Source organism: Rana temporaria, chromosome 5, assembly GCF_905171775.1.
Source record: "Rana temporaria chromosome 5, aRanTem1.1, whole genome shotgun sequence".
Classification (NCBI taxonomy): Eukaryota; Metazoa; Chordata; class Amphibia; order Anura; family Ranidae; genus Rana; species Rana temporaria.
The window spans coordinates 400,010,874-400,027,573 of record NC_053493.1 but is presented as its reverse complement, the minus strand read 5'-3'; the positions used below and the strand labels follow the sequence as shown (position 1 = coordinate 400,027,573).

Genomic DNA, 16,700 nt, shown 5'->3' with positions numbered 1-16,700 from the left:
GATTTCAACAACATGTCAAAACGTGCGAAGATCAACTCGCAGTAATCTACATGAGCTGCTTTGACGCGCTTGGACATTGAAATTAATTGGGTTGACCTATGTGCGTATGGCGAGAACGCACACAAAAAGAGACATACAAATGCGGCACGATTTTGTGTACATTCTCAGTATGCATAGATGTGAATGCAGCTTAGCTTTTCTTCTTCCTTTTTATTTTTATATTTCTTTTGGTTTTCTCCTTTTTCTTTCTTTCTTCTACTTCTTTCTTCTTCTTTCTTCTTTCTTCCTTCTTCTTTCTTCTTTCTTCCTTTCTTCTTTATTCCTTTTTCTTTCTTCCTTTCTTCTTTATTCCTTTTCCTTTCTTCCTTTTCCTTTCTTCTTTCTTGCTTCATTTTTTTTCTTCCCTTTTTTCTTCCTTTCTTCTTTCTTCCTTTCTTCTTTCTTCCTTTTCCTTTCTTCTTTCTTCCTTTTTCTTTCTTCTTTCTTCCTTCCCTTTTTTTTCTTCCCTTTTCTTTCTTTCTTCGTTATTCTTTCTTCTTTCTTGCTTCCATCCCCTTTTCTTCTTTCTTCCTTCCTTCCCTTTTTATTTCATTCTTCCTTTTCCTTTCTTCCTTTTCCTTTCTTCCCTTTCCTTTCTTCTTTCTTTCTTTCTTTCTTTCTTTCTTCTTCCTTTCTTCTTTCTTTCTTTCTTCTTCCTTTTCCTTGCTTATTTCTTCCTTTTTTTTTCTTCTTTCTTGCTTCTTTTTCCTTTCTTCCTTTTTCTTTCTTCGTTCTTTCTTTTCCTTTCTTTCTTCGTTCTTCCTTTTCCTTTCTTTCTTCATTCTTCCTTTTCCTTTCTTTCTTCGTTCTTCCTTTTCCTTTCTTTCTTCGTTCTTCCTTTTCCCTTCTTTCTTCCTTCTTTACCTTTTTCTTATTTCTTCCTTTTCCTTTCTTTATTTTTCTTTTTTCTTTCTTTCTTATTTCTTCCTTATTCTTTCTTTTTCTTTCTTCCTTTTCCTTTCTTTCTTTCTTCTTTCTCTCTTTTTCTTTCTCCTTCTTTTCTTCATTTTTTCTTTCTTTCTTCTTCTTCTGCTTTTTTCTTTCTTTCTTTCTTTCTTTCTTTCTTTCTTTCTTTCTTTCTTTCTTTCTTTCTTTCTTTCTTTCTTTCTTTCTTTCTTCCTTTCTTTCTTCTTCTTCTTCTTTACTTTACAATAAATGAAGACCCAAAAAGCAGTGTGAAGACCCATCATGAGCTGATGTGCAGACCTGAAGCTTAAGTGCTGAGCTGTTTCCAATGGAGTCCAACCATTAGGTTTAGTTCTCTGGGATCCACCAAATGCTGAAATATCTGTCTATTCTGGAATGACTCTTTAACACTGATGATGTTTTTTTTTTGTAAAATATGAATGTCCACTTATCGTATTTCTTGTTCTATCTTACAGGAAAGGTTCGCCCTGGTTATTTTTGGAGCAGAATTTGCCTTAAGAATTTGGGCAGCAAGCTGCTGCTGTCGTTATAAGGGCTGGAGGGGGAGACTGAAGTTTGCCAGAAAGCCATTATGCATGCTGGGTAAGCTTATTTTTCAGATTCAGATGGGTGGGCATTTCGGTTGGGCATCTTTTTTCTGCCGTGGGATTTGCAGTTAGGAAACGTTGGATACGGCACTAACTACCCTGCAAATGGATCGATAGAGTACCTATTCAGTGTTGGTTACCAGTCAGCTACTGTTACCGTGTTTCCCCTAAAATAACCCCGGGTCTTATATTAATTTTGGCTACAAAAGACACAGTAGGGTTTATTTTCAGGGTAGGTCTTACCATGTAATGTGATGTCTTCTCTCCCCCTCTCTCTCCCTGTCTGACAGGAATCCCCAGTGTGAAATGAGTTAAAATGTTTGTAAAATCCTATAATCCACTCTATTACATTAGTATATAATGTATCATGAGTGTGTTTCTGTAATGTAATTGTGCCAAATACCTTCATTATAGCGCCGCTCTGCGCTTCTGTGACCCTTCAGAGTTCTCTTCCCCGCAATTATATTACAGAAACACACACATTGTACATTATATAATACTGTAATAAAGTGGATTATAGGATTTAAACTAGGGCTTATTTTCAGGGTAGGGCTTATATTGCAGCCCTCCTGGAAAATAACGCTAGGTCCTATTTTCGGGGAAACACGGTAATGTACACCACTTATGGTCAGAAAACTCCTCCAAGCAATAGTGGTTGACCTCAGTATAAAGCTCTTGGCTTAATGTAATATCATTCCAATACCCTACAGCTCCCTCTGCTGCCGGGAGTGAAGTACTGTACTGTGTAAATTAAGAGTGGCCAAAGTCGTAGCTTACACAGGTTTATGGGCTCCCTAGGTTATGATGTTGGTTGACCCAGCACTGTCACATGGAGCAAGTCGCATGCTCCTTAATACTTAAAATTACGGGGTATATCCTTTGCCTTCTAATGCTGAAAGGAGCAATGGGGGAACATATAGGAAAGGTATTTTCCAGGGGGAATTAAAGAAAACTTGGCATGGGCAAAGCACAGGTTATGTTTTAAGGAACAACTTGACCTTTACTGAAGTTGCCATTTAATAAATCCAGTGCAGCCCACCCGGGATATTACTGACCCTTCTTCCCAATTCAGCATTGTTGCTGCAGACAAGGTTGGGTAAGCCATAATTTTGGCGGCCTCCAGCAGTCTTTTGGTGTATGGCTTATCCATAGCAATGAATCGGGCCATGATGCACATGTGTTGTATAGAGAAGAACTGGCTGGGACCTTGTCATAGATTGTTGGATTGAAGAGCAAGGTAAACATTATCCCAGATGAGCTGCAGGTTAGGAGTTTCTGAAATAGCTTCTATTATAAAAAAAATGCATTTTATCCCTAAAAAATAACAAAATAAAAAAATAAAAAAATACTTCCTTTGTAACACAAAATATGTCCTACTCTGCCATCTTGTGGAAAAAAGAGGAACAGCTAACTGTGCATGCATTTCATTTTAGTGACCGTTCCATCTTTGTTCTGTGCAAACTGAACATTTTTGTTAAAAATTTGTGTCAAAAGAAAATTTGAAGAAATTTGGAGGTAAAAAACTCTATAGGAAGACCAATTCCCAAATTTAAAAAAATGCTCTCAAAACAAAAGACAATGCCCAAAACTGGGGACATCACCCTGTCTCCAAAAGATAATATATATAAACGAGAAATATTAGAAAAATAGATATCTTTATTCACATAACTGCACCCCAAAACCCTAACACATAATCTAAATCAAATAAAATAATTGCAAGGAAGGAACTGATGAGTAGAATTCTAAAGCTAGCAACCGAGAAAAAATATATACAAACAAAAATAATCAAATATACTGTATATACAAAAAGTAAACAAAAAAAACCCTATAGGAACAATCAACATAACAAATGACTTTTATACGTTCGGAAATTTCCGAATGAATGAAAACCCGTTTAACAAATTTTTCCAAATATTCTGAAATTCGAAAATCTGAAATAATAACTTAACAACTTAAGACCCGGACCTTTAGACAGATAAAGGACCCGGCCAGTTTTTGCGATTCGGCACTGCGTCGCTTTAACTGACAGTTGCGCGGTCGTGCGACGTGGCACCCAAACAAAATTGGCTTCCTTTTTTTCCCACAAATAGAGATTTCTTTTGGTGGTATTTGATCAGCTCTGCGGTTTTTATTTTTTGCAACTTTTTGCTATAATAAATATCCCCCAAAAATATATATATAAAAAAATTTTCCTCAGTTTAGGCCGATACGTATTCTTCTACCTATTTTTGGTAAAAAAATTGCAATAAGCGTTTATCGGTTGGTTTGCGCAAAATTTATAGCATTTACAAAATAGGAGATAGTTTTACTGCATTTTTATAAAAAAAATATTTTTTACTACTAATGGCGGCGATCAGCGATTTTTTTCGTGACTGCGACATTATGGCGGACACTTCAGACAATTTTGACACATTTTTGGGAGTTAACCACAAGGGGGTGCTGATGGGGTAATGTATGACCTCATCTGTGTTTCTAACTTTAGGGGGGTGTAGCTGTAGGTGTGATGTCATCGATTGTGATTCCCTATATAAGGGAACACACGATCGATGACGGCGCCGCAGTGAAGAACGGGGAAGCTGTGTTTACACACACCTCTCCTCGTTCTTCAGCTCCGGGGACCGATCGCGGGACTCCAGCGGTGATCGGGTACGGAGCTTCGGACCGGGTCGCGTGCACGCGCCCGACCCCACGGCTGGGCTTAAAGGGCAACGTACAGGTACGTTGATGTGCCCAGCCGTGCCATTCTGCCGACGTATATCGGCGTGAAGGGGTCCTTAAGTGGTTAACTATTCCTAACTATTAATATAGGTAATGGAATTTCCTTTCAAATTTGGCTGTTGGTGAACGTAACAAATACAAATTTATCTGAAGTTACGAATTATCCAAAATAAGTAATGCTGTATCTTAACGAATGGAACATAATGAATTAATAATAAATTACAATAATAATAATAATAAAAACGTTTTATTATTATTATCTATTATTAATTCATTCCGTTCCATTTGTTTAATTCATAACTTCGGATTAATTCATATTCGTTATGTTCACTAACAGCCAAATTTGAAAGGAAATTTCAATACCTATATTAATAGTTAGTAGTTAGTTATTCTTTAGAATTTTCAGATTTTCTTTCCTATTTTCAAATTGACTAATTTAGGAATTTTTTGAATTGCGATCATAACGAATTACCCAAAAGCGAAAACAAAAGCCCCCCCCCCCCCCCCCGAATTTTGCGGCAGTGCACATGTCTACTGATGAGAAAAGGTGTTTAGCAGTTTATATTTACTAAAATATTTGCATTTCCATGTTCTGTGTACTGTGGGAGAGCAGATATAGTGACTGCAGGCTCCTGGGTTTAGTAACACTTTAACCACTTGCATACCGGGCACTTACGCCCCTTCCTGCTCAGGACAATTTTCAGATTTCAGCGCTGTCACACTTTGAATGACAATTGCGCGGTCATACAACACTGTACCCAAACAACATTTTTATAATTTTCTTCCCACAAGTAAATCTTTCTTTTGGTGGTATTTGATCACCTCTGCGGTTTTTATTTTTTGCTAAACAAACTAAAAAATACCCACATTTTTGAAAAAAAAATGTTTTTATTTTAGTTTCTGTCATAAAATTTAGTTTTCCTCTTCACTGATGTGCACTAATGAGGCGGCACTGGTGGGCACTGATGAGTTGGCACTGATAAGTAGAATTGATGGGCACTGATAGGCGGCACTGATGAGGAGGCACTGATGGGCACTGACAGGTGGCACTGATGGGCACTGACAGGCGGCTGTGATGGGCACTGACAGGCGGCACTGATTGGCACTGATAGGCGTTACTGATTGGCACTGACAGGTGGCACTGATGGGCAGCACCGATGATGACAGGTGTTACTGCTGGGCAGTGATTGCCACTGTGGTGGGCAGTGATTGGCACTGTGGTGGGCACTTGCAGAGTTTATCATTGGGGCACTGGTTTGCAGGTGATTGGTACTTTTTAGGGGGCTGTGCTAATAATCGTTGTGCTGATTATCAACACAGACCCCCCCCCCTTGACAGGGAGAGCCGCCGATCGGCTCTCCCTGTCAGGGCGAACCGAGGAATGCCATTTACCGACACTTCCTGGTTCCACGCGATGATCAGCTGTGATTGGTCACAACTGATCACGTGGTAAGAAACCTCTGACAGAGGCTTCTTATCACGATCGGAGATGTGGGGTGTCAGACTGACACGCCACACTCACGATCGCCATGCGCGCCAGCATGTTATCCTGCTGGACGGCGGGGAACTGGTTAAGGGAACGCTTAAAAGACTATCAAGTGCCTTGGCAAAATCAATACATAAAAAAAATACATCAATGAAAAATATTTTTTATTAAAAAAACGATCTTTATTCACATAACTGCACTCCAAAACCCTAACCCATAATTTAAATAAAATAAAATAATTGCAAGGAAGGAACTGATGAGTAGAATTATAAAGCTAGCAACTAAAAAAATATATATACATATAAAAATAATCAAATATACATACAAAAAATAAACAAAAAACCCATAGAAACATTCAGAATAACAAATGACTTTATACATGGGCATATCCTATCCCAAAGAACAAAAAAAGTGTTGCGCTAAAAATAAGTGATAGATCAAAACAATCTAATATAGCCGGATCCAAATAAAACATAAACACTAGATAGAATAAAACCTCTTAGGGATCTAATTTATTAAAAAGTATTGCACTTTACAAGTATCCGAGTTTAAAAAAGAATAAAGGCGGTTGCCACAGGACATCCGGTCATGTAAAGGAATCCGCGATTGCAAGAAACAAGCAGCTCAGTTCTTGCTGTTGGTGAATCACTTTTTGTTATTTTTCTTTCTTGCAGATATTTTTGTCCTGGTGGCCTCCATTCCTGTGGTGGCCGTGGGGAAAAATCAGGGAAATGTCTTGGCCACATCTCTTCGAAGTTTGCGTTTCCTTCAGATCCTGCGGATGCTGCGTATGGACCGGAGAGGAGGGACCTGGAAGCTCCTGGGCTCAGCCATCTGTTCACATAGCAAGGTCAGTGCTGCAAGGTGGAATCCGGGGTCAGCAGAGGTTGTAATAACCTAAACTGGTGGTAGATGCCTCAGACTTGGTGGTCATTGCAAAAAGTGTTCCCATGGGACAATTTCCTTCTATTACTGTTCAGATGACACCTTAAAATTGTTATAGTGGAATTAGGGGTCAGCAAAGGTCGTAATAGGGGTGAGCCAACTCAAACTGGTAGAAAATGCCTCAGACGTGGTTGGCCAAGCTTAGAGCAGTGGTTCTCAACCATGTCCTCAAGTACCCCCAACAGGCCATGTTTGCATGTTTTCCTTTATCTTGCACCACAGGTGCTTTAAATGAGAGTCAATGGCTTGGTATTTTGGACAGATACCGTATATACTCTAGTATAAGCCGAACCGAATATAAGCTGAGGCACCTAATTTTACCACAAAAAACTGTGAAGAATTATTGACTCGAGTATAAGCCTAGAGTGTGGGAAATGCAGCAGCTACTGGTAAACAATTCCCATCTGCAGCCTCACTGTGCCCATCTGCAGCCTCACTGTGCCCATCTGTGCCCATTTGCAGCCTTGCTGTGCCCTTTTGGAGCCTCACTGTGCCCACTGTGCTCATTTTCAGCCTCACTGTGCTCATTTTCAGCCTCACTGTGCTCATTTTCAGCCTCACTGTGCCCATCTGCAGCCTCACTGTGCCCATCTGCAGCCTCACTGTGCCCATTTGCTGCCTCATTGTGCCCATTTGCAGCCTTGATTACGGTCTCCCGCTGTCTACTGTACTGTCGGGTTTGAGCCATGGCTACAACAAAATGGCGGCGACTCCGAAACATTGCAGGCCACTGTTAGACCTCTAGAGGGGGTTTTCCAGCGCTATCCAGACCTCTAGAGGCAACTGCTCAAATCGGCCCAAGAGAGACCGGAGAGCAGTAAGTGAGACCCTCACTTAAGTATAAGCCGAGGGGGGCTTTTTCAGCACAAAAAAATGTGCTGAAAAACTCGGCTTATACTCGAGTATATACGAGATATTCCCAAAACATGACCTGTTGGGGGTACTTTAGAACAGGGTTAAGAACCACTTCTGTAGAGAACATAGGGAGGTCTGACGATTCATGGTGGAGATTGAAGTTACTAATTGAAAGGTAAGCCTCTGGTTGGAAATGCACATTTTATTACTTGATTGGATATTCTGTACTTGGTGGGTGGCTGTTGCACGACGATGCTGCGATCTATGAAATTTCCAGCCCCTCCTCCTTCCCCACTGTTGCCTTCTGGGAGACACACAGGTCCCAAAACACAGCGGGACCATCCGGAAAGCACGGCGCGACTTGCGCATGCGCAGTAGGAAACAGGCTGTGAGGCCGCAAGGCTTGACTTCCTGTTTCCCTTAGTAAGGATGCCGGTGGCTGCACCCAGAGCTAATGGAAGGATCGGCATGTGGTGAGGACATCGCGGGATCCCTGGACAGGTAAGTGTCGTCCTATTAAAAGTCAGCAGCTACAGCATTTGTAGCTGCTGACTTTTATTTATTTTTTTAATACAGGCTGGAACTCCGTTTTAAGAAAGCAGCTACAGAGCAGAAAAGCCTGAACTCTACCAGCATGCTGCAGAGGAGAATGCTTACACTTGATGTGGAAGCAGCAATCTCCCTGCTGAGGTCCAACACACCATAGGCGTGTTTCTTCATTTTCCAAAGAAATGTGACAAAAAATCTTCAAAAACTCGTTATTGCATCTTACTAAATACCTTGGACTGTCTACTTTCCAAAAAGGGGTCATTTGGGGGATATTTGTACTGTCCTGGAATTTTAGGGCCTCAGAAATTAGATCAGCTATCAGTACAGCAGGATTGATCAATTTTCAGATACAGTTGTGCTCATAAGTTTACATACCCTGGCAGAATTTATGATTTCTTTTTCAGAGAATATGAATGATAACAGAAAAACTTTTCTTTCACTCATGGTTAGTGTTTGGCTGAAGCCATTTATTATCAACTGTGTTTACTATTTTTAAATCATAATCATGACCCTGATCAAAAGTTTACATACCCCAGTTCTTAATACCGTGTATTGACCCCTTTAACATCAACGACAGCTTGAAGTCTTTTGTGGTATTTGTAGATGAGACTTTTTATCTTCTCAGATGGTAAAGCTGCCCATTCCTCTTGGCAAAAACCCTCCAGTTCCTGTAAATTCTTGGGCTGTCTTGCACGAACGGCACGTTTGAGATCTCCCCAGAGTGGCTCATGATATTGAGGTCAGGAGACTGAGATGGCCACTCCAGAACCTTCACTTTATTCTGCTGTAGCCAATGACAGGTCCACTTGGCCTTGTGTTTTGGATTATTGTCATGTTGGAATGTCCAAGTCCATCCCATGCGCAGCTTCCTGGCTGATGAATGCAAATATTCCTCCAGTATTTTTTGATAACATTTTGCATTCATCTTGCCAACAATTCTGACCAAATTTCCTGCGCCTTTGTAGCTCACACATCCCCCAAAACATCAGCGATCCACCTCCATGTTTCACAGTAGGAATGGTGTACTTTTCATCAAGGGCCTTGACTCCTCTCCAAATGTAATGTTTATGGTTGTGGGCAAAAAGCTAAATTTTGGTCTCATCACTCCAAATGACTTTGTGCCAGAAGATTTGAGGCTTGTCTCTGTCCTGTTTGGTGTATTGTAAGCAGGATACTTTGTGGCATTTGTGTAGTAATGGATTTTCTCCTGGTGACTCGACCATGCAACCCATCTTTCTTCAAGTGTGCATATTGAAACAGCCACACCACTAGGGATGAGTCAAACACCCCCCCGTTCGGTTCGCACCAGAACCTTCGAACAGACTGACCGTTCGTGCGAACATTTAGAACCCCATTGACGTCAATGGGATTCAAACGTTCGAATTCAAAAGTGCTAATTTTAAAGCCTAATATGCAAGTTATTGTCGGAAAACGGGTTTTGCCCCAGGGAACATGTATCATTGGAAAAAAAAGTTTTAAAACGGTTGTTTTTTCTGGAGCAGTGATTTTAATGATGCTTAAAGTGAAAAAAAAAATGTAAAATTCCTTTAAATATCGTACCTGCTGGGTGTCTATAGTAATGTAATGTCTGGTCCCTGCAATATGGATGAAAATCATTGAGAAAAATAGCATGGGTTTCCCCCGCACTCCCCCCAGGTCATTACAAACCCCTTTGGCCCTATATACTTTGAACAGCATTATACAGGCGTTGCAAACAAGACAGGCACTGTAGGTTTGTTGTTGAATCTAAGTAGAAAGTAGAATCTGTTTATAATTTTGAACTGGTGCTTTTTTAAAGTGTAGCTCCAGCCATAAAATCTATTTTTCCCGCTTTTCTGAAAACATAGAGAAGGGTTATCACCCCTGTAAACATTTGTTTTGCTGTCTGTGTGCATCTGTTCAGAAGATTGCAATTCACTTTCTGTCCCAATGACAAATGATGTTTTGAAAATTTGGGTTTTTTAGTGAAACAAGGATTGGTGATAAAGCATCAGTGGACAGAAGAGAATTTCCCTTCCTAGGGGTAGATTTCCTCTCACTTCCTGTTGTCTCCTTCCGTTTGCAAGTAGGAGTCGTTTGTGAGTTGGATGTTTGAAAGTAGGGGCCTGCCGTATATACTCTGCAGAAATTTGGGCCCTAGGTGTTGGTGTTGCCACAACACTGTAAGCCCTCGCAGTTAGTCTTGGTGGGCGCTGGAACGCCCTGCTGTGTGAACTATTATATCAAGAAATGTAATTACATGCCATTGTTGAACAGTGGTAGAAAAATTGGGCCTTTGGTGCTGGCGCTGGTGCCACAACTCTGTAAGCCCTCACAGTTACTCTTGGTGGGCACAGGAATGGGCCTTTCTGTGAAATATTAGATCAAGAATTGTAATTACATGCCCCTGTTGAACAGGGACAGAAAAATTGAGCCTTTGTTGGTGGTGGTGGTGCCACAACTCTGTAAACTAAACTAAAAAATTGTCTGAACGCATCGGTCAGACGGCCACCTTCTCCACCGCTCCTTCTGTGACTGACCGAAGCCTCAGCAACACGTTGTCCAGGACCAGGATTTTGTAACCCCCCAGTGGCGTTTGGGAACTTGCCACTGAGGTACCGCACATTCCACAAACTCACGGAAGGGGGCAGAATCTACCAACTGAAAAGGCAGCAATTGAAGTGCTAGCAATTTAGCTAAGCTAGCATTCAACCGCTGGGCATGTGGATGGCTGGGAGAGAACTTCTTTCGGCGCTGCAGCAGCTGGGGCAGGGAAATTTGCCTGGAACAATCTGCCATCGGTGTACCGATAGTAGATTGCCTGCATGTACTAGGCTGTGACACACCTAATTCTACACCTTCAGTCCTATCAGTGCAGGTTTCAGAGAGGACTGAGGGTTGAGTGGGGTTGGAGATCCCAGCTAATGAGGGGCAAGGTGAGGTCCGCTTTGTTCTTTGGTGTGGGTCTTTGAGGTACGCTTGCCAACGAACTGCATGGCAGGTCGACATATGTCTGGTCAAGCATGTGGTGCCCAAGCGGGTGATGTTTTGGCCACGCGAGATACGCTTGAGACATATGTTGCAAATAGCAGCGGTGCGATCTGATGCACTCGTCTCAAAAAAGGCCCACACCAAAGAACTTTTTGAATAACGCTGAAACACAGCAGCGCCCTGCAAATGCGTAGCTCTGCGTTGTGATGCATTTGGTGTTCTGCCCTTAAACTGGTCCCTGAAGGGCATCCTGCTTTGTTGGAGATGTGCCTGTGCCTCCTCCTCCTCCTCCTCTCAGGCACCCACATAGATTCATGGACCTTATCATCCCCTCCCTCCTCATCACTGTAGAAATCCTGGCAGTATGCTGCAGCTGGGGCAACATGACTGCCAGATTGCTGTCCTTCTTAGGCACCCCCTCTCTCTAGGCTCACGTTACTGCCTTCCTCTAGCTGTGTACCATCATCGGAGCCTTCAAAACGCTGCGCATCCTCATGCAGCATGTACCCAACACTGTGGTCAAACAGTTCGGGGGACTACTCAGGAGGACATGGTGGGGCTAGGGAAGGAGTGACTGATGCCATTGAGCAGAGGGAAGAGGACACCTTGGCAGCTGCTTTGCCAGACAAAGTACCCTGAGCCTGGGTGAGAGAGGATGAGGAGGATGAGGACGGCTTATTCATCCACTCTACCAAGTCTTCGGCATGTTGCGGCTCAACACGGCCAGCTCCCGAAAACAAGGACGAGCGTGTCCCACGGCCACGTGCTGATGAGAATGCACTGTGTCCACGACCAGCACTGTTGCCTCTAGACGCAGAGCCTGCTTGCCCTCTTTTTTTGGCTCATGACTCTCTGCCTCTCCTTGTTGTCCTTCCAGACATACTAATGGCCTGCAGAGGACAAAGGCAGTACACACACACCACGTAGCTTTATGGTGCACACTGCAGAGGACACAGGCAGTACACACTACGTAGCTTTAGGTGCAAACTGCAGAGGACACGGGCAGTACACACCAAGTAGCTTTAGGTGCAAACTACAGAGGACAAAGGCAGTACACACACCACGTAGCTTTATGGTGCACACTGCAGAGGAACTAGCACGCGCTCAGTTGCACCTGTATTCTAGCCTAACTCAGGATGGGAGAATACACTATTATTAAATCCATGTGCAAAATGTTGTTTGCTTTCTTGGAGGGTCACTATAGTTATGAATATTGGTATTCTGATTGGTGTGATGTCTCCAGTATGTACACATGGGCATCCCACAGCGCAATTCTCATCATGCAAAAACTTTTATTTTCAGGAACTCATCACAGCCTGGTATATCGGATTCCTGACACTCATCTTGTCCTCCTTTCTTGTTTACTTGGTGGAGAAAGATGATCATGAACTGAACGAGAAAGGGGAAGCCAAAGAGGATTTTGAAACGTACGCCGATGCCCTCTGGTGGGGTTTGGTAAGTAGAGCAATTGAGTGAAAATGTAATTTTTTGCTAGAAAACTATGTATAACCCCCAAATATTATATATATATATATTTTTTAGCAGAGATCCTAGGAAATAAAATGTTGCCGCGTACACACAATCGGATTTTCCGCTTAAGCTTGGCTTGCATACACACGGTCACACAAAGGTTCTCTGGACTTTCGACTGTCAAGAATGCGGTGACATAAACACTACGTCGAGCCGAGAAAATTAAGTATAATGCTTTAAGCATGCGTTGAATTGTTTCCGGAATTTTGCGCGTCAGAATTGCTACAGACGATGGGATTTTCCGATAGGATTTTTTTCCGTCTGAAAAATTGAGAACCAGCTCTCAATCTTTTGTTGGCAGAATTTCCAACAGCAAAAGTCCGATGGAGCATACACACGGTCGGAATTTTCGTTCAAAAGCTCACATCAGACTTTCCTTGTCAGATTTTCCGATCGTGTGTACGGGGCATTAGAGTTTCAATTTGTATGCAATCAGGCAGGCCCTTGCACTATTTGGTTTTGGTTAATCTGAAGACAAAAATAATAGTGTGTATGGGGCCTTAGTTAGGCTCCCATGCTTGAAAACATGGCTGGTACAATCTCTCAGCTGGCCCAATGTTTCTGGAAGGTCCTTTATGACAGCACATCTATCATAGTATGGTAGTTTTTGTATTTAAAAAATTTGGTATTATTTGAAATTATAAAAAATTTGAATTATTGCATTTGTTTTGTAGATCACTCTCGCTACAATTGGCTATGGGGACAAGACTCCAAAGACTTGGGAAGGACGACTGATTGCGGCCACCTTTTCTTTGATTGGTGTTTCATTTTTTGCACTTCCTGCTGTAAGTTCTCTCTCTATATACAGTCAGGTCCATAAATATTGGGACATCGACACAATTTTTATTTTATTTTTTAACACTTCAGACTCCACCTCGTAGAGGTATGCGTTGTACGCTCATGGTTTCCAGCGGACAAAAGTTTCTTAACATGCTAAGAAACTTGTCCGCTGGAAGCCTGTCTGTCGGACATGTCCGATGGTCAGTACGACTCATCGGACATGTCCGCTGGCCCGAGAACCCGCGCATGGCGTGGAAGTGATTCGACGCATGCGTGGAAGCATTGAACTTCCGGGTTCGCGCACGTCGCTGCGTCATCGCCGCCGCCACGTCACTGCGTCGTCACCGCGTATTCTGTCCATGGGGAATTTGGTCTGATGGTGTGTACACACATTAGACCAAATGATCCCAGCAGACATGTCCGATGAAAACGGTCCTCGGACCGTTTTCATCGGACATGTCTGGTCGTGTGTACGAGGCCTTAGATATCTACCCGTAGGTTTTCAGCGTAACTCCATGACTTTTTAAAAGCCCTCCAGTCATCCCATTTCTTAACTTGGCTCATGTTGTTGCCCTCTATGCCCTCTCTCAACTCTTCCATTCTATATGTTTTTTCGACTGCATCGATCCATTCCCAGATCATGGGGCATTCCACCTCTTGCCACTTCCTGGGTATGTGTCTCTTTGCTGCATTAAGTAAATGCGGTACTAGGGTTTTTTTTATAGCTTTTAATACCTTTTTCCCCCCCCCATGGAAGAGGACAATCCATGGGTCCATCTTAGTTTTTTTCTTTGTTATCTCCTCTACAAATCCCAATATTTTCTCCCAATATTTCTTAACTTTAGGACACTCCCACCATAGGTGGGCCATGGTTCCCAGGGTTCTACAGCCCCTCCAGCAATCTCCTGATTGCCCATCCACCGCGGAGGCATGTGTCAGATTCAACATTTTCCCAATTGTGGTCCTACCCCGCTGTGTGCCTAATTCTCTTTCCCATTTTTTAATAAATGCTCATCCATCTCCAATAGAATCCTACATCGACACAATTCTAATCTTTTTGGCTCTATACACCACCACATTGGATTTGAAATGAAATGAACACGATGTGTTTGAACTGCAGACTTTCAGCTTTAATTTGAGGACATTTACATCCAAATCAGAGAACGGTGTAGGAATTACAACAGTTTGTATATGTGCCTCCCACTTTTTAAAGGGACCAAAAGTAATGGGACAGATTAACAATCATAAATCAAACTTTCACTTTTTAATACTTGGGTGCAAATCCAGACGCTGGGTTTCATCCCTGGTGATGCTCTGCCAGGCCTCTACTGCAACTGTCTTCAGTTCCTGCTTGTTCTTGGGGCATTTTCCCTTCAGTTTTGTTAGATGTTTGTTAGATGTTTGGCAAACTCTAATCTGGCCTTCCTATTTTTGAGGCTCACCAATGGTTTACATCTTGTGGCGAACCCTCTGTATTCACTCTGGTGAAGTCTTCTCTTGATTGTTGACTTTGACACACATACACCTATCTCCTGGAGAGTGTTCTTCATCTGGCCAACTGTTGTGAAGGGTGTTTTCTTCACCAGGGAAAGAATTCTTTGGTCATCTACCACAGTTGTTTTCCGTGGTCTTCCGTGTCTTTTGGTTTTGACGAGCTCACCGGTGCATTCTTTCTTTGTAAGGAAGTTCCAAACGGTTGATTTGGCCACACCTAATTTTTTTTTGCTATCTCTCTGATGGTTTGCTTCACTGATAGTGACACTGATTGGATCTCACATTGAGAGTTGACAGCAACAGATTCCAAATGCAAATAGCACACTTGAAATGAACTCTGGACCTTTTATCTGCTCCTTGTAAATGGGATAATGAGGAAATAACACACACCAAGCCATGGAACAGCTGAGCAGCCAATTGTCCCATTACTTTTGGTCCCTTTAAATGTGGGAGGCACATATACAAACTGTTGTAATTCCTACACTGTTCACATGATTTGGATGTAAATATCCTCAAATTAAAGCTAAAAGTCTGCAGTTAAAGCACATCTTGTTTGTTTCATTTCAAATCCATTGTGGTGGTGTATAGAGCCAAAAAGATTAGAATTGTTTCGATGTCCCAATATTTATGGACCTGACTGTAAATGTCTAGAAATGAAGCATTACTACATAGGGATAGTTTGCCTCTTTGGCATTCATTCTAGTTTAGACATTGTAATATTTTGTTTAGGTATACACATTTGTTCCTCAGTTTAATTTTTTTAACCAATATATAATAGATCCAGGTTAGTATTAAAGAGAGATGCCTGGGGCTGCCCCAAACATGCCCCCGGGAAAAAAGGGAAGGGATTGGACTAGCTCGGTACCCAAGGATTAGGCAAAAGGTACAATAAAATATAACATATTATTAATAGAAAAACATAATTAAAATGGGGAAAGAAGACAATTTACAGAAGGGGCTATGTACAAACAGTAGTTACATTGTTCATTCAAGAGGTTTCAAAGGGTCAATGAGCCCCAAGGATCACAAGGGGGCATCGAAATGTAGATCTTGACACAGTCCTCTTGACTGTATCAAGATCTACATTTCGATACATAGCCCCCTTTTGTAAATTTGTCTTCTTTCCCTATTTTAATCATGTTTTTCTATTTAATAAATTGTTATATTTTATCATATCTTTTGCCTAATCCTTGGGTACCCTTCCATTTTTGCCAGGGGCATGTTTGGGGCAGCCCCCGGTATCTCTCTTAAATACTAAACCATTGTGGATGATGGTACCAGCCCCTATCTCTAGATTATTCAGATTGAAGCCCCCCTCCAAATTATAGATCCAGGTTAGTGATGGTAACTAGGGTGACACATCCCTAAAGCCTCGTACGCACGTACGGGTTTCCCGGCGGGAAACCCGAAGGGAAACCAAGAACCTGCTCGGGAACTTTTTCCCCCTACACACGACTGGGTTTCCCGACAGGAAAACTGCCATGAGAGCTTTAGTTCGGGAATCCCTGCCGTGTGTATGCTCCATCTCATTGTTTCCCATAGGAAAACGGCCGAGTTAAAAACGACGGGAATCCCAGCGGGAAAAAAGAGAGCTGGTTTGTAAGTGGATGTTTTTGTACATTACGTTGTAATGCATATGGTATGCATACTTTTGATTATATTTTTTTGTTTTTTATATTTGAATATGTATTTATCTATGTTGCAGACTACACCACCCATTATTTATCCCCCTGATGAAGATCAATTGAATCAAAACACGTTCGGGTGATGTCTGTGTATTGTACCAAACTATATTGCTCATTTTACATCTATATGTGTTT

General features: G+C 42.0%; 1 protein-coding gene across 2 annotated transcripts in view; it reads left to right on the top strand.

The window, feature by feature from the left end:
* The window catches only part of KCNQ3 (potassium voltage-gated channel subfamily Q member 3), a 348,769-nt gene that overhangs the window by 270,256 nt on the left and 61,813 nt on the right, over nt 1-16,700 (top strand). For both annotated transcript variants that reach the window (XM_040354983.1, XM_040354981.1), the window contains exons 3-6: nt 1,422-1,548; nt 6,432-6,607; nt 12,379-12,531; nt 13,281-13,391. In XM_040354983.1, coding sequence (XP_040210917.1) covers nt 1,422-1,548; nt 6,432-6,607; nt 12,379-12,531; nt 13,281-13,391 — 567 coding nt within the window. The remainder of the gene's footprint in view (nt 1-1,421; nt 1,549-6,431; nt 6,608-12,378; nt 12,532-13,280; nt 13,392-16,700) is intronic.